The sequence below is a fragment of the Macaca nemestrina genome, chromosome 15 (assembly GCF_043159975.1).
Source record: "Macaca nemestrina isolate mMacNem1 chromosome 15, mMacNem.hap1, whole genome shotgun sequence".
NCBI lineage: Eukaryota > Metazoa > Chordata > Mammalia > Primates > Cercopithecidae > Macaca > Macaca nemestrina.
In genome coordinates, this window is record NC_092139.1 from 113,060,910 (window position 1) to 113,081,001 (window position 20,092).

The window sequence follows — 20,092 nt, forward strand, 5'->3', positions numbered from 1 at the left end:
GAGTGGGCTGGCCTTGCTGTAAGGGGCGTGTGCACTGCCACCCACCGCGGCCAAGACCAGTTACCCTGGCTTAGGTGGGGACAGGCAGGCTCAGCCCGTGGTCTTTGCCGCCACGGGCTGCTGCTGTGAGGTGACCTGAGTGCCATGTCAGGAGAGGATACTGTCCTTCTAACTGTGTTCCTCAGTGTGGCCCTGGGAACGCCTGTCAGGGAGCAGTGATTTAAAAGCACACACATGTGACTCAGAGCAGTGATGTGAAAGCACAGGGATGTGACTTGGTTAGTCGTAAGCTCTTGCTGTCTTTCAAATGAGCACCCAATTTCTCCGTTGGCCTTTTCTAGGAAGTCCTCCAGAACTTATACCGCACGAAGTCCTTTCTGTTTGTGGGCTGTGGAGAGACCCTTCGTGATCAGATATTCCAGGCCCTCTTTCTTTACTCCGTGCCGAATAAGGTGGATTTGGAGCACTACATGCTGGTGCTGAAGGAGAATGAAGACCATTTCTTTAAGCATCAGGCAGATATGCTTCTGCACGGAATCAAAGTTGTATCCTACGGGGACTGTTTTGACCATTTTCCAGGATATGTGCAAGACCTTGCCACTCACATCTGCAAACAGCAAAGCCCAGGTATGGGATCTGGCTTCACTTTCCTTTTTCTTTTTTCTTTTTTTTTTTTTGAGATGGAGTCTCGCTCTTGTTGCCCAGGCTGGAGTGCAGTGGCGCCATCTTGGCTCACCACAACCTCCACCTCCCGGGTTCAAGGGATTCTCCTGCCTCAGCCCCCCGAGTAGCTGGGATTACAGGCATGTGCCACCACGCCCGGCTAGTTTTGTATTTTTAGTAGAGACGGGGTTTCACCATGCTGGTCAGGCTGGTCTCGCCCTCCTGAAGTGCTGGGATTCCAGGCGTGAGCCGCCGCACCTGGCTGCCTTCGCTTTTCAAGTACGAAACTCACAGGGCTCTTCCAGTTGTTGCTCTCTCTCTCTTTTTGATGTAATTCACGTATCCAGAAAATTCACCAATCTTCCAGTTATTATTTTTAAAAACTGCATCTGTAATTTAAAATGAGAAGATTGGAGTAATTGGTGTCCTAGTGACAGTCTGTAACTAGAACTTTAACTTCAGGCTGGATGCGGTGGCTCATGCCTGTCATCCCAGTTTTTTGGGAGGCCAAGGCAGGAGGATTGCTTGAGCCCAGGAGTTTAAGACCAGCCTGGGCAACATAGGGAGACCTGGTCTCTACAAAAATGTTTTAAAAAATTAGCTGGGTTTGGGCTGGGCACGGTAGCTCACGCCTGTAATCTCAGCTCTTTGGGAGGCTGAGGCGGGTGGATCACGAGGCCAGGAGATTGAGACCATCCTGGCTTACTCGGTGAAACTCCGTATCTACTAAAAATACAAAAAACTAGTCGGGCGTGGTGGCGGGTACCTGTATTCCCAGCTACTCGGGTGGCTGAGGCAGGAGAATGGTGTGAACCCAGGAGGCGGAGCTTGCAGTGAGCCGAGATCCGGCCACTGCACTCCAGCCTGGGCCACAGAGCGAGACCCCGTCTCAAAAAAAAAAAAAAAAAAGAAAGCTGGGTTTGGTGGTGGACATCTGTGATCCCAGCTACTCTGGGGGCTCAGGTGGGGGGATCTCTTGAGCCTGGGAGTTAGAGACTGCAGTGAGCTGTGGTCAGGCCACTGCATTCCAGCCTGGATGTCAGAGCAAGCCCTGTCTCCAAACACAAAACATAAAGTAACTTTGAAGTTTACAACTGTACACATATGTATAGCTGGACACATTTATTCCTGTTTCAGGTTTCCTTAACCAAGAAAGAAAACTACCAGGCTAGCTTTATCAGTTGTGATACTTAACACTTGAAAGATGCAGATACCTCATATTTGTGTCCTGTCACTGCAGTTGAAAAGTTACAACTTCACAAGCACAACCTGATTTCATGATGAACACTTGACTTCTTTTTTCAAATGATGTATTTTCCCTGTTCTGAATGTCCCTGTTCTGAATGCAGCACCTCTTTTAAGTAGTGCTCCTTGGCCCTTTTCAGAAATTGCTCATCTATCAGGAATGACCAGGATAATTGAGAAATTTTAAAACTTGGTCATCTTGACATAAGGGAATTAATAGCTGCGAGTTTGGCATCATAAAACATTGATGATGGCAAGCTTGGAAAGGCCTGTGCTGGCTCATTTAATTGTAACAGGAAACCCAGGCACACTCACCATACACTGGAACCAGGTTAGCCACAGAGGCAGGTGTATGTATCCAGCTGTGAACTTGGAGACTAGAGAATGCACAGATAATCCAACAGCTCAGGTTTTTCTTGTTTTTTTAACCACTATCATTTCTTTTCAAAATTGCTAATAATTAGCAAAATGGACCAATGTAAGTTCCATTTCCATAAATAAAAGTATAATTCTTATTAAGGGCAGAAGAAAGGAGCTCCTGCTTGCCGTGTGTCACCCCCTACTAGGAGTTCCATATTCTTACCTTAGTTGGGTTTTCAGTGGCAGCACGCAGCGCCAGTAAGCAGATGATTTCGTAGACGAGACGAGTGGAGCTGGCACAGGCACACAACGTGCCCAGTTAGCGCCCAGACATTTTGAAGCTGGGATTGGGATCCTGGCCTGACTGCAGAGCAAAATACACCATTTGGTGCGTCCTGGCACCAGCCCAGTGCGTGGCTCTGCAGAGAGGCAGCGGGCTTTCCTCATGTCTGCCCCCGTCCGCCGCTTCTCATTCCGCCCCCACACTCCCCGAAGAACAGGGCCCAGAGCAACCCTGCATGTGCTCGGGCTCCTGGAGTGGGGCTGAGCAGCTTTCTGTCCCGCTGAGGCTCCCTTTCCAGGTTGGGGCAGGCAAGTGGATTCGACAGGCTGCCGGAAGACTGCAAGGTCACTGGGAGTTTTAATCTGTGACTGTCATGAAGGACATTTGTACTCGAATTCATGGAGTGCCACTCCTGATGGGAGAGGAGGCCCATGCCAGTGACAGTCATGTTAGCGACCACGGACACCACGCCACGCTCCCTGTGCCAGCTGGCGCCTTCAGCGAGTCCTCGCACCAAGCCTGGAAGGTGCAGAAGAGAGGGCAGCGGGCGGCCCAGGAGCCCACCGTCCGTGTGGGCCGAGCTGCCCAGAAGCCTGTTGCCAGTCACTGCCGTTCCTAGTCACTGCCTGCCAGCGGCTGAGGAGGACGAGCTCTGGGTGTCTCGGCTCCACTGACTGCTTTTCTTTCTCCTTCAGATGCTGACCGAGTGGACAGCACCACATTATTGGGTAAAGCAGATCTTTCTTCTCGCCAGCCTGTTTTTTGCCTACACATTCCATTGTCTTCTGTCATTCACTGTAAAATCATAAACGTTTGTTTTTCACCTTAAATAATTAGCTTGTATTAAGACAGCCCCACTGAAGATGATAAATAGCCATGCATTAGCATGGTGCCTGCCACACCGAGACACTAAAAGCCATCCCTTTGACGAGGAAGCACAGCCGGATCACACGTGGGCCAGCTGGCACCTGAGAATAATTTCTTGCCCTAGAACCAAGAGTGACAGGGGACTTGGAACAGGTTCTATTTGTGGGATACCATGTGGGGCAAGATGCAGTGCCTTAGAATGACCCAGCTCTTCCGCAGCGTTCATTGCACGGGTCTGAGCTTTCACACAGAAGCTTCTATTTAATCCTTGTTTGAAATGTGAACGCTCTTATTGCTGGGCTCAGTTCTGCCTGGTTATACATTTAACAAGACTTGGTGGCTACAAGCGTCCTCCTGTGTGTGAACTGGGCACCAGGTGCCTCCCCTTGCTGAGTCATTTGGGTAAAAGGGACTCTGGTGAGTGGCGCGGAGGCCTCTGTCGCAGCCCCGTTTTCCCTGCCTGTTTGGCCCAGTGCGTTCACAGATGAGACAACGCGCATCGATGTGGGAGCTGCTCGCATCACATCCATGTTAGTGGTGCGGGAAGTATAAAACCGCCGCAGTCAGCTTCCCATCCACCTATTCCCATGCGAAAGGACATCTTTATTACAGTTGCTTTCTTACTGAAATGCGACTCCTGGAAGCATGGCTTTCCTTGGAGAGAAGCCGTAGTGTGGTCAGTGTCATCTGCAGGGGATGGCAGGGTCTGTTTGGCCTATGCTTCAGTAAGGTCACATTTATAAACTGTGCCTCGGCGGGTGGATTCTAAATAAACAAGCTTAATAAATTTTCCTCTTTCAGGTAATGCATGCCAGGACTGTGCAAAGAGGAAGTTAGAAGAGAATGGAATTGAAGTTTCAAAAAAACTCAGACAATCAGATACTGGTATTGTGTCCGTTCTTTTTGTGGGGAGCTGCCTCAGGTCTGTCTGGTTGGCAGGCATCTTCAGGGACCATGCCGCGCTTTAATGCTCCGGGCCCTGTGGTGGGAGGATGGTGCATACATTCTGTCAGGGCCAGAGAGCACAGGAGGCTTAGCAGAGACCCTGACCTCTCACCCCAACCCAATTCCAACTGCCCAGAGGTGCTGGTGCCTCTTTAGAAAACTGTTATGGAGAAAACATACACTAGGAAGGTGCAGTGGGCAGAAGGGTGCTGTCTACAAAAAGAAAAAAACATGAATAAAAAGTGCACAAGTTATGTAAGGTCAGCTCAGTGCATTTTTGCAAAGTGCACGCTCCCATCTAATCACACCCAGTTGAGGTAGCAGCATTGCCAGGACCCCCCTTGTCACTCTCCAGCCTTCTCCAGCCCCTAAGGGTGACCACTAGCCTGATGCATGTCACCCGAGTCTCTGTAGAAAAGCACTTTAAATCATTTGAGCTGTGCTGCCTGTTACAGACTGAGATGTAAGTGACTGAACTATCTAAACAGTGTATTTGAATAGGCCTCTCTGTTGACACTACGAAGGACGATCTCGCTCGTTCGTGCCGGTCCCTCCCTCTCCCCTTCTCCTCCTCCTCCCAGGTTTGCGTAGTGCTGTGTGTTATTTCTCATTCTTTAAATAACAGACTTAAGCCAGACTTCCCAACACGAAGCCTGGGCTGGATGGCCCCCCGCTTGCGTATCCCACCCCCTGGCCCGCTGGCTTCCCCGTTTTGTTGGTCTCCGTGGTGACAGGACAGAAGGGAAATGAGACCCCCAGTCTGTCTGTAGGTTGACTATAAAAGTCGGCAAACAAAAGCATTTCCTTGATGAAAACAGCGTCAGTGTTCTTTCCTGCTTAGCCAGCTTGTGGCGGTGGCCGTGGGCCCAGTGCCACGGCACCTGTGCCAGCTGCAGATGTGTTCTCAATGTCAGGGTCAAATGTGGCTTGTTCTTACATTCCATTCTCCCATGTTTTATTGTTTAACATTGGGGCTTTGAGACATTTGTGTTACTTCTTATTTTTTGAGGAGTTTTTAGGTTCTTCTTTCCCCTTTGTTTTCCAAAAAATAACGTTTCCCAATATTCTTAAATGTATGCATTCCCTCAGCTTTCAGAACTAAGAATTTTTTTTTAAAAAAAGTATGCATTCTCTTCATCCTGCCACCCCACGTCTCCCAGGACACCTTCTCCTGGTCAGCTCCGTGGGGGACTGCTGTGTGCCTGCCTCCCGAGCTTCCCTCCTCCTCTCTGAGATGGAGGCCCAGGTCTCCCTTGTTCTGGCCCCCCGTCCATCCTGCTAGTAGCTCCTGAGGCTGCTTCTGCAGAGCCCTGTGTGGGGTCGCCTCCCGAGGGCGATGTGTCTGCAGGTGTCTGTGCCATCCTCACGCTCGTTGGTAGTTTTGGCGTGGGATTCTTGGTTGTGATTCCCCCAGACTCCACTGTCTGAAGACCAGGTTTCCTATGAAGAGGGTCTGATGGGAACCTGTTCCCAGTGATTTGAAGGTACCCGTTGCTTTTTTTCCTGGGAGTTTTTAGGGTCCCCTTTTCCCTTGAGTAGAAATCCAATGAGGATGTATTTAGGTGGAAAACTTTTTTTACCTGCCTTATTCACGTGTTCTTTTTCTTCCTCCATTTCTCCAGTTCTGGAATAGTCTGTGATTCTCTTTATTTCTTCTTTCCATCTTCTCTGTTCTCCCTTTCTGGAAGTCATACTAGTTGGGATTGCTTGGATTGGTTTCCACTGTCTTTTAAGTTTTCTCTGATGTCTTTTTTTTTATTTTTTGAGACAGAGTCTTCTGTCGCCCAGGCTGGAGTGCAGTGGCGCAATCTCGGCTCACTGCAACCTCTGCCTCTGGGGTTCGAGCCATTCTCCTGCCTCAGCCTCCTGAGCAGCTGGGACTACAGGCGCCCACCACCATGCCCGACTAATTTTGTATTTTTAGTATAGATGGGGTTTCACTATGTTGGCCAGGCTGGTCTCAAACTCCTGACCTTGTGATCCACCCACTTTGGCCTCCCAAACTGCTGGGATTATAGGCGTGAGCCACTGCACCCAGCCAAGCTCTAGTTTTCTTAGTTACCTTTTCTCAGAGCATCTGCTGTTCTATGTCTGTGAGAACTCTGGAGACAGAAGTCAATCTGGTTATCTGACTCTACTACATTCCTGAAAACAGTGGGAGAGAGGATTTTCATATAATAGTTTATATTTTAGTACTTCATATAAGTAAACCAAAGTAAAACACTCTTAAATACCTACATAGCAGTCCACCAAAAATTTCTGAGAGCTATGAAGCATCCAGCTTTTCAGTTACCTCTTCATTTAACATTTAAATCCTTCAGCGGGTATGTTGGAGCAGTATTATGTCCCTGCATGTTCCTTCAACACCACAGGGACCATGTGCAACAGTACATGTTATAAAGATTCATAGTGAGTGCAAACTTAGTCAAGTAAAATAAGGCAGTTCTAAAAGGGCCAGCTGCAGAGTGAATTATAGCGCAAGTGAGGGCTGGCAGCAGGGGGTGGGGGTGCCCTAGTGTCCTGCCGTCCAGGGGCAGGAAAGATGAGAGTGAACTGGTGTGGGGGTCCTCATGGGAGAGCTGTGAGGGGCAGCTGTCGCAGACTCGACATCCTCTCGTTTAGTTTTATACAACTTTGGCCAGGCGCGGTGGCTCACACCTGTCGTCCCAGCACTTTGGGAGGCTGAGGCAGGTGGATCACCTGAGGTCAGGAGTTTGAGACCAGCCTGGCCAACATGGGGAAACCCCATCTCTACTGAAAATACAAAAATTAGCCAGGCGTGGTGGCACGTGCCTGTAGTCCCAGCTACTCAGGAGGCTGAGGCAGGAGAATTGCTTGAACCTGGGAGGCAGAGGTTGCAGTGAGCCGAGATTGTGCCATTGTACTGCAGCCAGGGTGACAGAGCAAGACTCCGTCTCAAAAAAGATAAAATAATAATAATAGTTTTATAGAACTTCAGGTGCACTTGGGGGCACACACATTTTAGAGAATTAGATTTTGATAGTGTTTTGGATCAGACTGAAATATTTTTGCAAATATTTGGATTGTGAGTTCAGCTAGTAGAACCATCGTGTAAGTAAAAAAACACAAAACTGGTGTTCTGTGAACTGTTTCCTCTGGGGTAGGTGGTTCTTTCCCACAACTTTCTTTCATGTTCCTTGTTTGTTTTCTGCACATCTGGGCTCCTCCAGTGCCTGCTGACAAGAACGAAGGCCCGGGCAATTATGCTCAATAGATTGGCTTTCTTCTGCCGTTGCTCTTGTTTTGTGTACATAGATTTTGTCCCCCCGTAGCCTACCTCTGACTGGTGTGCGCATCAGGAGGCAGGGCCTACTGCCTGGTAGACCTTGCTGTGGAGCATTGGGCAGGGATTTTCTTCAGTACCTGTGAGATCTGTGCTCCTAGACGCCATCACCTGCACCTGCAGTCCCAGTTGTCCCCACACAGTCATGTCTCCTTAGGGCGAAGCTCCTGGCCTCTGTTGTACAGAAAGCCTTGGCCTGTCCTGCATGTGGGTGAGAGAAGCCAAGCCCAGGGATCCCAGAGGAATCGACAGGCTGCTTCTCCATACCTCCAACAGGCTCTCACTGTATGTTTGTTGAAATTGCCCCATCCTCAGTCCACTAAGAAATAAAAGAGCATCCATGTTCATGGATTGAGATTCCCACAGATGGTTGCAAATGTAATTGTCATCACTTGCTTGATCCCCTGATGGTATTGATAATTACACAAGGTCATTTCCAGACAGTGACTACTGTTTCCATTGTGGAGGGGTTTTCTAAGTCTTCCGCACGTAAGAACAATTGTAAAGCAGTTTCTGAAATAGAAATCTATTGCAAATAATTTCTTTTAGCTGGACTTTAACCCTTGGGCATATCGTTCTTTTATTTAAACAGATGATGCTGGAGGGTCTTGAAATCTTTAAAACCAGTAAAACCTGCAACTTGAAAACCAGCCTTCTGTAACCACAGTGCCCAAACGAAGAGGAATTCGTGGAGAACTCCACGTGGATCTCTGATTGCAAAACCTCACATACACCAAGAGAGCCACATGGGCGTGTGGCCCTCAAGGCTGGGTGAGAGGGCTCCCCTGTGTGTTGAACTGTGCAGGAGGTGACGCGGACACACTTCAGGTGGACTTTGCAAGGACTGATGGACAGCTACCTCAGGGGCCAGGATCCATGGGAAGGGGTGGACCTGGTGTTCCTGTTCCCATCTGACAGGCTCTCTTTTGTCAAGGTGGTATTTTTTGTAATAAAAGGGGAAGAGTAAAGACTGTCCAAGCAACAGTAGTTGCCAAAGAGAAAATACAAAATAGACACTTTTTTTTTTTTTTTTTTTTTGAGTCAGAGTCTCACTGTCACCCAGGACAGAGTGCAGTGGCGTCATCTCAGCTCACTGCAGCCTCCACCTCCTGGGCTCAGGTGATTCTCCTGCCTCAGCCTCCCGAGTAGCTGGGATTACAGGCGTCCACCACCATGCCTGGCTAATTTTTGTATTTTTAGTAGAGTTGGAGTTTCACCATGTTGGCCAGGCTGGTCTCGAACTCTTGACCTCAGGTGATCCACCTGCCTCAGCCTCCCAAAGTGCTGGGATTACAGGCATGAGCCACTGCGCCCAGCGAAATAAACACATGTTATAATTTGTATGTGGAAACATGTTACTATAGAAAGCATTTTAAAGGTATGTTTGTTCCACTGTTAAATAGTAAAGAATGAATCCGCTAGTGAAAATGGTATGTTTTTAGGGAGAACAACTGCATCAAAGGGCTTCTTTGGAATTAGTTTTAGTAACTTCTGTTCCAAAGAAACACAGGTCTGATATTGCTAAGAACTGTGAAATCGGAGGAGCCAGAGGCCCTTTGCAGAAGTTCAGGCCAGCGTTGTGCAGGGCCACTGTGGCACTGACAACCAGGACAGCCCAAGTTTGAAAGACCAGGTTTCAAACATTATAAATTCCAGGCTTTGCAAGTCTGTTATTGTCTCTTAAAATTCTCTTCTATGGCCCATATTAAGGGAGTTTGCAGAGAGTGAGGGAGGCAAAACTTGAAAAGGGCCTGCAACACTTTAAACCTTCTCAGGTTCACCCACATGAAACGGCTGTGCTGGGTGCGCTGCTGGTGCCGGGGAACTTCTCTGACTGTGACACAGCAGCGGCTTCTGTGGTGGTTCATGAGTGGCCCTACGGTCGGGGGTTCTCTTTGGAAACAAACAGCCCTGCTTGGTTTCAGTTTGAGGCCACTTATCTTCAATGTGACATTTCTTGCCAAGCCCTGTGACACTCCCCATTGATGACTCCCACAGGTACAGAGAAAGTTAAGAACAGGAAATAGAAGGGTAGAATGCAAAGGGAGGGAGATAAGCCCTGAAAACTTTTTTTTTCTTTTTGAAGCATGGAAAACAAATATTTTATGCCACTCCAGCCATAAATAAAATTTTAACTTCAACCCTGTGTGCTCAGTGTTTCTTTAGTTATGCCAAGGCTTGCTAGAATGCTATTTAGTGAGAATTTGTAGCTTGAGTTGCCACCCAACTGTGAAATCAACTAAATGATTACTTGAATGTGTTTAAATGTTTTAAAAAGCAAACATTATAAATTATTGTTTTAAATGTCATTTACTAAGTGCAGTCAGGGAATATCTGAATCTGAGAGCTGGCCAGACACAGGGTATAGCAGAATTACAGGCGTAGAGGATGCTGTGCAGTAGGATGTAAAGCTCATTACAGCCCATTTTAAGAAAAGCTTTGTGTTCTCTGCTGGAGGACGCAGCCATGTTGCTGTATCACATGGATGTATCTAGTTGGTTCTGTTGTATGCTCGTTGTAGAATGTAAAGTTTATTCCAGTGCGATTGATAGATTAGAGGCAACTCCAGCATAGTGTACTTGCTTGTGTATAGTTTAGTCAGTGAGAAACATCACATGAGGAGGCAACAAAGTTGGCCCTGCTGTTTACTGCCTCAAGCTAGAATAGCCATTACATTTTAAAATGGTTACATTTTAAGGCAGGGCAGGTAGCTGAAACCTGTAATCCCAGCACTTTGGGAGGCTGAGGTGGGCAGACCACTTGAGGCCAGGAGTTTGAGACCAGCCTGGCCAACATGGTGAAACCCTGTCTCTACTAAAAATACAAAAATTAGCTTGGCGTGGTGGCGTGCGCCTGTAATCCCAGCTACTTGGGAGACTGACGCAGGAGAATCACTTGAACCAAGGAGGCAGAGGTTGCAGTGAGCCCAGATCGCACCACTGCAGTCCAGCCTGGTCGACAGGGAAATTCCATCTAAAATAAATAAATAAAAAATAAAAATAAAATGGTTAAAATTTAAAGTTATACAAGTACCTGCTAAGAACCTCCTTACTATCTCAACAAAGCCTGAATATGTACTGTGGCCCTTAAATTAGGTTACTGGGCATGCTCTGTTATATCAGAAATGACTGAATTTGGTGGGATCACTGATGGTCTGTCTGTAAGTCAAAGTTATGAAACAGAACAGCCAAGTGCGGCGGCTCACGCCTGTAATCCCAGCACTTTGAGAGGCTGAGACGGGTGGGATCGCTTAAGGCCAGGAGTTCGAGATCAGCCTGGCCAATGTGGTGAAACCTTGTCTCTGCTAAAAATACAAAAATCAGCAGGGCACGGTGGCGGGTGCCTGTAGTCCCAGCTACTTGGGAGGCTGAGGCAGGAGAATTGCTTGAACCCACGAGGTGGAGGTTGCAGTGAGTAGAGATCGTGCCACCGCACTGCGGCCTGGGCGACAGAACGAGACTCCGTGTCAAAAAAGGACAAATAGAGTGGCTTCTGCTGTCTGCAGTTCATAGAGGTCAGCTATCTCACCGTACTGGAAGTCCCCCTCAGGGAAGGAACCAAATCTTTTTGAGATTTAATTTCTTCCTCACAGAGTGCATTCTGTTACTACATGAAACAGTGTTGTTAAAACGGATACATTTACTCAGGAGGCTACTCCTTGGTTAGCACTTGGGCCCAAAGCGGTCTAAAGTGGAAGCCCACCTCAGAATTTTCTTGTTCCTTTTTTTTTTTTTTTTTTTTTGAGACAGTCTCTGTCACCCAGGCTGGAGTACAGTGGTGCAATCGCAGGTCACTGCAGCCTCCACCTCCTGGGTTCAAGCAATTCTCCTGCCTCAGCCTCCCAAGTAGTTGGGATTACAGGTGCACTCCATCATGCCTGGCTAATTTTTGTATTTTTAGTAGAGACAGGGTTTCACATTGGCCAGGCTGGTCTCGAACTCCTGAGCTCAAGTGATCCACCCACCTCAGCCTCCCAAAGTGCTGGGATTACCAGCATGTGAGCTGCCGCACCTGGCCTGTCTTGTTCCATTTTGAAGTGGAAATGAAGTGGTGAAAGTGCAGCTTTCCTGCACATAACAACGTTTGTAAGTAGAGAAGTCAGTTGTCACTTGAGAAACTCTGTATTCTTCAATATTTCTGTAACAGAAATTCTATTTAGAAGAATTCGGATTGCATTGAAACATATAATTCAATTTCACCATTAAAGTATTTTTTGGCTTCTAAAATTCTACATTGGAGACATCTGAAATTAGAACATGTTTTATTGATATTTTCAATACTAACATAGTTTCTCTGAAACCATTTCCCAAAAGCCAGGTTCAACAGTTTATTAACAATCTTATAACTAGTATGTTTAAAAACCAAAGAGTAGTTCCCTTCAGGATTACTTGGGTACAAGGCAAGATCAGAGTGAAGATGAAGCCGAATTCAAAATTTTTCTAACCAGACTAGCTTATTTCAAAATAGAAGTTAGAATTATAGTACAAAGTTGTATCTTTTGTTTGTTTTTTAATAACTCATTTAACAGCAGCTCTCACTGAAAACTTTCCCTACTAACTAGAAAGGGGTCTGAACACTCAACTGAAGTGAGCTACAGCCTCTTTAGCTACAGCAACTAAGGTTTCTCTTAAAGGGTGCACCAGGCTGGTCCCGCTTGCTCCAGACGTCGTCTGTGGAGGAGCTGTGTGAGTATTAGAGTGGAAACTGAACAGTGATCAGGAGCCCGCTGCAGGGCTGCCCCTAGCGGGACTCTCCGTGTCTCTTGCTTTCTTGGCCTTCAGTGTCTGGATACTGAGAAAGATCTAGGGTCAAAATTCGGCTGAACATGCAGTCATCGTACTAAAATAGAAGACAGTTAAAAGTTCTCTTAATTAGGGAAAAAGTATTAAAGTAAAATAAGAGCCATTAGTGAGTCTAGAATTGCATTTAAAAGGTATCTTCTTCAACCTAAAAAGATATCAGCATTTATATCGGTTGTGGGTTTTTTTGGTGTTATCTGGTAGGAGAATTTCCATTGCTCATGCATTATATTTCCAGGTGGTCCCCTAACATTCTGTAGGCACAGGAAGGTAAATTTTTACCTTTGCTTAAAGGAAAATTCAGGAAGTAAATCCTAACTGTCCAAAACCACATGACCTGAACTAGTGGCTCTACTCCATGAGTTCAGATTAGAATTTTCAATGGCTTGAGAAAGGTGTGTTCACATTTTAGAAGTTACTATACAACTTGGAACTTCTAATGTATTTCTTTGTTTTGTCCTCAGATACCTTTGGAGGATAAATGGTTCCTTGCTCTACCATAGTGCATTTGTTTTTGCTTAAAACACTGAAACATTACAGAAATAAGTATAATGTTAACAGTTAGTGTAAATTAACATAGACTATTATTTCACAAAACAATACTTATTGTTCTGCAATTTTCCATTTGCTTTTTTCACTTAAAATATATCTTCAATCTCTATGTATTGTCTAGGAAAACACCAGTAGTTATTTTTAATCTTATTTGACTAAAAAATCATTTCAGCCTTAGACTCCATTTGGAAGTTTTCATTATAAAAGGAAAGCCCGGTGGCTGTCAGGGTCCTAAGGGAAGTTGGCAGTGGGTACACTCCTCCCCTCTGATTTGTCTTTACCTCAGGATAGATGCCGATCAGTGCGTCGGCTCTGGAGTAGAACTCTTCTTTTAGGGAGATGACTATCATCTGAAACTGGTCTTGAGTTTGCTCTTTGATGTAACTTGACACCTGGAAGAAATAAAAAAACATTTCACTAGGAAAGAAAGGCCTTGCCTGGGCTCTGGGGACAGTAATTCTGCATGTCTCTGAGTCTGGACAAGGACTTATCCACCTTTCCAATAATTCAATAAATCCCCAACAACTGCAGAAATGGAAATAGATTCTAAAATGAGATAAACTTCATTAAACCTATGATCTAAAACTTTAAGAACATTTTAAAGAATAAAGCTCCAACTTAAGATACTGTGGTGTAAATAGGTAATCAGCCTTTATAACAAGAAAAAAACTACCACTCGAAGTATTTTTTGAGGGTGAAAAAGGACTGGTATTTACACTTATAACCTCCAGGCCAGGCGCAGTGGCTCATGCCTGTAATCCCAGCACTTTGGGATCCACCCGAGGCGGGTGGATCAGTGGAGGTCAGGAGTTCAAAACCAGCCTGGCCAACATGGCGAACCCTGTCTCTATTAAAAACACAAAAAGTTAGGCAGTCATGGTGGCAGGCGGCTGTAATCTCAGCTATTCAGGAGGCTGAGGCAGGAAAATCCTTTGAACCCGGGAGGCGGAGGTTGCAGTGAGCCGAGATTGTGCCACTGCACTCCAGGCTGGGCGACAGAGAGAGAGACTCCATCTAACAACAACAACAGCAAAAATCCAAAATAATTTCCATCTTCCTATTTTGCCAACTCAAAGCCTGAAAGGAAAAACAGGGCAATTATGTATGTATTTGTAATCCATAATCAAGTCATTTGGTTAGAGGTGAACTCTGGTTCCTTAAGGAAGCTCAATTCCAAGGAAATGAGAAGTGCAAAATGGACTCAATAGAGATGAGTCTTGGTGAACAAACTACTCAGAACTTGGACAGTGATAAACCCCAAGAAAAGAAAAGCTACCAACAGTTTAACAAAAGTACTGCCAACTCCTGGGATTTCGCTGAGGGCCTAGAATGGGTCTTCTCCATGTGCACCAAAGATCCTGTGGACACAAGCTCTGGAAGTATTGGAATGGCAGCTTCCATTGAGGAATGAGTGGTCATGTTTTACATGAGAAAGGAAAGAACTGCTCTATGATGCTGAATTCATAGAAGGAACTTCCAGTATTAGAGGCAATGGTAGTAGCCACTATGACAGGGCTGAATAAAGGTCTTGGGCCCATAATAGGAAAAGAAGGGGAGACAGGATGCGAAGATGCAGGGCATGCATTTTTCCTGCAGAGTTACCTGTTGTAAATGTTGGGTACCCTGATCACAAGAGGGAGTGAAGGGTGCTTCATAGTTCCTCATACTACATAACTGCTCATACTCAATTCAGCAACGGAGTGTCAGAAAGATACGTCTCAAAGGGATAATGCAATTAAGAGGTTTTAGTACATAGGATGGGTACTAATAAGAGTCTTAAGTAAGACCTAGTACCTGGAGATGCCACCAATGCAAACATCTAATTTTTCCTCAAACATAGATACCTTAAATGCAGCCAAGAAAAGATAGCCACAAGATTTCCCCTCACAGAATGTGGGATATAAAGTGCCAAAATTATCCTCCTAAGGGGAGATTTCTCCCAAATGAGTCAGCCATGGAGTCCAGTCATTTGATGCACACTCGCTGGCATTCAAGAGACAACTCAAGATGTTCTTCTGTTCCTATGTTTTCTTTCCCCAGCTACCATGAAGTTTCTGGCAGAGACTTTTTGGGGGTATGGAGTTGATGTGATACTCTTGTGTATCCTGTGCCATGTTAAAAATGCAGGGCCTTCAAGAGATTTTCTCAGATGAATACCACTTGAGAAATGCCCAAAGACTACATTCATGCCATCAGAGGGTACCTCAGGTTGCAGCTACCCAGGCAATTCATGTGAGACTCAACAGAGTAAGAAATCAAGGAGGTCAGCTTCAGAGGTGCAAAACCTGCTGGGCAGTACCCTGAGGCTGCAAACATCTCTCAAGCATGGGCTCCTTAACATCACCCACAAGGCCAGGTTATAAACCAGAATGCCAATTTCTTTCTTTTTTTCTTTTTAAATTTCTTTATAATAGAGGCAAGGTCTCACTATGTTGCCCAGGCTGGTCTCGAACTCCTGAACTCAAGTGATCCTCCCGCCTCAGCCTCCCAAAGTGTTGGAATTACAGGCATGAGCCACCGCACCTGTCCCAGAATGCCAATTTATAAATAAATGATGAGAAATACATATGTCAGCATGACCACAGCAGCCACCTTGTAAGCAGCCATTAATACAAAGCCTGGTCATTTCTAGAAGATGGATGGGCCTGGAATCAGAACCAGGAGACTCTAATTCACCCATCTCCAAGAATGAATGGCCCCAGTAGCAGAACCATGATACCGGGAACTCTGCAGGCCGATGCTACTCTTCCCCTGGGCAGTGTCAGGCACTGCCAGGATTTGCCTCCATCCTGTGTTCATGTTCCATAGCAGACCCCACTCTCATGTCCAAAATTCAATCCAGTCACCATTAAGATGTGTGGGCTGAGAGCCCAGCTCTTTCAGGTGCGCCAGCTCTGAGTATCTACCCACTGATCCTTGAGTGCTGACTAAAGTTTAACTCCTAAGTGTGAAACTGTTCCTTAGTTCTCTCATTCTCTCAAAGACTGAAAACAGGTTCATGCTCAAGTACAGTGAATTGCTGGATACATTTTGATAGAACTGGGAGGTAGGGCTGGCGTGGTGGCTGAAGCCTGTAATCCCATCGCTTTGGGAGGTTGAAACGGGTAGATCCCTTGAGCCCCAGAGTTCGAGACCAGCCTTGGCAACATGGTGAAACCCCATTTCCAACAAAAACACAAAAATTAGCCAGTCTCATAACCTGGTCTCAAAATAAATAAATAGATTAAAATTTTTTTTTAAATGGGAAGGTAGGATTTTAAACTTTAATTCTTTTGGAATTTATTTAGAGATGGTACTCTTGGACTTTGTAAGTGGAGACTTAACAAGGCCCTGCCACAGGGCCTATTAGGGGTTCTCTAACTGCCAATATCTAGATTTGGTGAGAAACCTGTTATGCCAGCAGTAACACTGTTGATCAAGTACAGTGATCCTCATTTGACCCCCATGTTGATTGTCCCATCAACTCTGGAAGGTCCCCTAAGCTTTGAACGAAAACTACCCTGAATCAACTTGTTTCAGATATTTATCTTAGATTTTAAAAGGACTAATTTTTTTTTTTTTTTAATTTTTTATTTTTTCTGGAGTGCAGTGGCATGGTCTCGGCTCACTGCAATCTCTGTCTCTCAGGCTCAGGTGATCCTCCCACCTCAGCCTCTTGAGTAGCTGGGACCACAGATGTGTGCCACCATGCTCAGATAATTTTTTTTTTTTCACACTTTTTGTAGGGACAAGGTCTCCTTATATTGCCCAGGCTGGTCTCAAACTCTTGGACTCAAGCAATCCACCCGCCTTGGCCTCCCAAAGTGCTGGGATTACAGGCATAAGCCAACAAGCCCAGCCTACAAGGAATGATTTTTTTATTTTATTTATTTATTTTTTTGAGACAGAGTCTCACTCTGTTACCCAGGCTGGAGTGCAGTGGCACAATCTCGGCTCACTGCAACCGCCGCCTCCCGGGTTCAAGCGATTCTCCTGCCTCAGCCGCCTGAGTAGCTGGGATTACAGGCACGCACCAACATACCTGGCTAATTTTTGTATTTTAAGTAGAGACGGGGTTTCACCATATTGGTCAGGCTGGTCTAGAACTCCTGACCTCAGGTGATCCACCTGCCTCGACCTCCCAAAGTGCTGGGATTACAGGCATGAGCCACTGCGCCCGGCCCAGGGACTGATTTTTAATGAGCATTTTCTATTGCTTGCTTCACATGATCCTTGAATTGTAGACAATCTATTGAAAATGAAAAGCAGAAACTTACTTTGCCTATGTTAGTATTGTCTAGGGCTGCATCCACTTCATCTAAAACAAAGAATGGGGCAGGACGAAAACTAGAAAAAAATTACAATCAAGTAAGTTACAATTTTCTATCTGTTTTATAAAAGACTTGGAGGAAAAGATTAACAGTATTCAGAATAAAAAAAACACACTCTTTTGGATATTTCTAAGTATTTGATGACCTCTATGTTACTAAATCCAATGCTCAGTTATCAGTCCACATGTATGTGACCTATGCAAGGAGTATTTGGGGTTGGTCACTCCCTCCTCCTTGAAATACTGCTCTGTGACTTGCAGAGGGACATAGTCTACTTCCCCTCAGCCCCTGCAGAGTCTGCTGAGAACTCTTCATCTCTGTGCTTATCTAATCAACTCCCTTGGTGATTAAATCTGGCCTCAGGGTTTTAAATACCGCCCAAATACTGATGGCTCCCACCCTTCTACCAATAATTCTAACCTGTCTCCTGAATTCTCACCTCAAATGTCCAACTACTTTCTCTACAATTCCATGTGGGTGTCTAATACATATCTCAAACTCATCTCAAACTCATCTCAAAGCAAACTTCTCCCCTGCCCTCCAAACCTGTTCCCTCCTGTGGTTTTCTCCATCTCAGTTAATGGCAGCTCTTATTACTCTAGTCGATTAGGTCAAAACCCACAGAGCCATCCCCTTCACATCTCTTCCTTCACACCCGTACCTGTCAGCAAATTCCGTCTGCACAACCATATCCTCTCACCCTGGCCCAATCACCATCGCTGTCTTTCACCTTGATTGTGACCAGTCTTAGCCCTGTGCCTGCCACTGCTGCATACAGTCTATTCTCCATCCATGCTAGGCTCACTCTGGCCTTGGAGCCTTTTGCACTTGCTATTGCTGATGTCTAAGAACATTCTTCCCTTAGCTGTCCACATGACCTGTTCCATTTATTCCTTCAAATCTTTGCTCAAATGTTACCTTCTGAAACAGACCTTCCCAGATGACTCTTTAATATTGCTAACCACTTCCCTGCCACTCACCATCTCCATTCCCTGCTTTTTTTCTCTACAGAACTTGTCACTTTCTAATGTTCTCTATATTGGATAATTAGTTTACTAATTTACCTTATTTATTATCTGCCTTTCCCAACTAAAATGAAGTATCTTCAAGGCAGGCGTTTTGTTTTGTTCACAGCTGTCTCCCCACTGCCTGCAGCAGCACCTGATACACAGTAACTAGTAAGTATCTGTTGACTAAATGGATGTGGGTGCCACCTAGTCTGATTCTGCTCAGATTACTTGTTCAGAGCAGGCCTCCAGCTACCATGGTTTTCTCTTTTCCTTTCCTGTGGCAGCCTATTCCTTTTCCTTCTAGAGACCAGTAAAAAGTTGTCAAACTCTTGTATGTTTTTGTTCCTGGTCATGGAAATAGAAAAGCAGCAGCATCTATATTTTACTGATTGTATTATATGTATATTTTTTGAGACAGAGTTTTGTTCTTTCACCTAGGCTAGCGTGCAGTGGCGTCATCACAGTTTATTGCAGCCTCGAACTCCTGGGCTCCAGCAATCCTTCCACCTCAGCCTCTGGGTAGCCGGGACTACCGACATATGTCACCACATCTGGCTAACTTTTTTCTATTTTCTGTAGACACGGGGTCTCACTATGTTGCCGAGGTTCAGCATCTATACTTTAGATCTTCATCTAATATTCTGAATGTTGAAAGAGGCTAATTGCCTTAATTGTAGATAACTTTTTATTTCTTGATTTGTTTTACAAAGAAACAGTTCCACCACCATCAGTAAAAATAAGGAGATTAAATACTTTTATAGAAGAAATACTTCAACATTCTTTACTAAGTAGCAGATCTCTGAATATTGACTAAGAAAATAATATACAAATTGGGATTTTTTTCAATCCTGATGTCACCTCTGGCCATTCCAAATATTTTTTCTTTCTAAAATGGAATAGTAGTAGCTATTGATAATAACAGAAATTGAATAAAAATCTGTCACTAACTAGCTGGGCATGGTAGCACGTACCTGTGGTCCTGGCTACTCAGGTGACTGAGGCGGAAGGATCACTTGATCTGGGAGTTTGAGCCTAGCCTAGGCAACATAGCAAGTCTCTGTCTCCAAAAAAAAAAAAAACCCCACTAAAAATCTGAATTCTCTCTTAGATTTTCTGTCTAAAGTCTAAATTGTTGTAGGCCTAAAACATAATCTGAATTGTCTGGCTGAAGAAGATAGTTTTGTATCCCATTTGCTAAATATTAATAAAGACAATAGTTAATATATCTTCTGTAGGAAGGTCCCCTTGGCTTCTGCCCTATATGAAAACTGAATAGCTTTTGTGACCTTACCTGTGCACGGCAAACAGGAGAGCCAAGGCGGCCACACACTTTTCTCCCCCTGACAAATTGTCCATTGGCATAAACCGTTTGCCTGGGGCCACACAGTTATAACTAATTCCCTCCAAGTAAGGTTCTTCAGGGTTCTCTGGGCTAAGAAATGCCTGAAACACATATGTTTATTTAGCAATATCAGAAAAGCAACTGATAAAGTTCAACTTGGAGTTTAACTGCAAAATATTCTATTGGTTAGCTTTTCTCCAATTTTGATGGAAAACTACCAATGCCTATAAATAATGTATTTAGTTCTACATGTAATCACAGAAAACAGGGTTGTCTGGATAGGTGGTAGACGGAAAACACTCTAACATACCCAGGGATCAGCCCTTTCCACCAGACTGCCAGTCAAACCTCAGAGGCACCTGCCACAGTCTTACAAAACAGTCTTCATGCAATTTGCTCACTGATATATTCA

The 20,092-nt window shown here is 45.2% G+C and overlaps 2 protein-coding genes across 19 annotated transcripts in view; one reads left to right on the forward strand and one right to left on the reverse strand.

Annotated features, from left to right (window-relative positions):
• LOC105464287 (family with sequence similarity 118 member A) overlaps positions 1-9,808 on the forward strand; it is a 32,712-nt gene extending 22,904 nt beyond the window's left edge. For 9 of the 13 annotated variants that reach the window (XM_011712018.3, XM_011712015.3, XM_011712021.3 and 6 more), the window contains 3 exons: positions 342-627; positions 3,247-3,279; positions 4,220-8,252. In XM_011712018.3, the coding sequence (XP_011710320.1) occupies positions 342-627; positions 3,247-3,279; positions 4,220-4,386 (486 nt within the window). In that variant the 3' untranslated portion in view covers positions 4,387-8,252. The other 4 variants (XM_071080740.1, XM_071080741.1, XM_071080742.1 and 1 more) reach the window with 3 other exon arrangements.
• A 2,103-nt stretch (positions 9,809-11,911) lies between these two features.
• The window catches only part of LOC105464539 (structural maintenance of chromosomes 1B), a 64,552-nt gene continuing 56,371 nt past the window's right edge, over positions 11,912-20,092 (reverse strand). Inside the window, exons 22-25 of one of the 6 annotated variants that reach the window (XM_071080734.1) lie at positions 19,630-19,781; positions 17,275-17,344; positions 13,300-13,410; positions 11,912-12,506 (exon numbers count right to left, since the gene is read on the reverse strand). In XM_071080734.1, coding sequence (XP_070936835.1) covers positions 12,408-12,506; positions 13,300-13,410; positions 17,275-17,344; positions 19,630-19,781 — 432 coding nt within the window. In that variant the 3' untranslated portion in view covers positions 11,912-12,407. Of the gene's footprint in view, positions 12,507-13,299; positions 13,411-17,274; positions 17,345-19,629; positions 19,782-20,092 lie in introns of those variants that run through there. The other 5 variants (XM_071080735.1, XM_071080736.1, XR_011614206.1 and 2 more) reach the window with 5 other exon arrangements.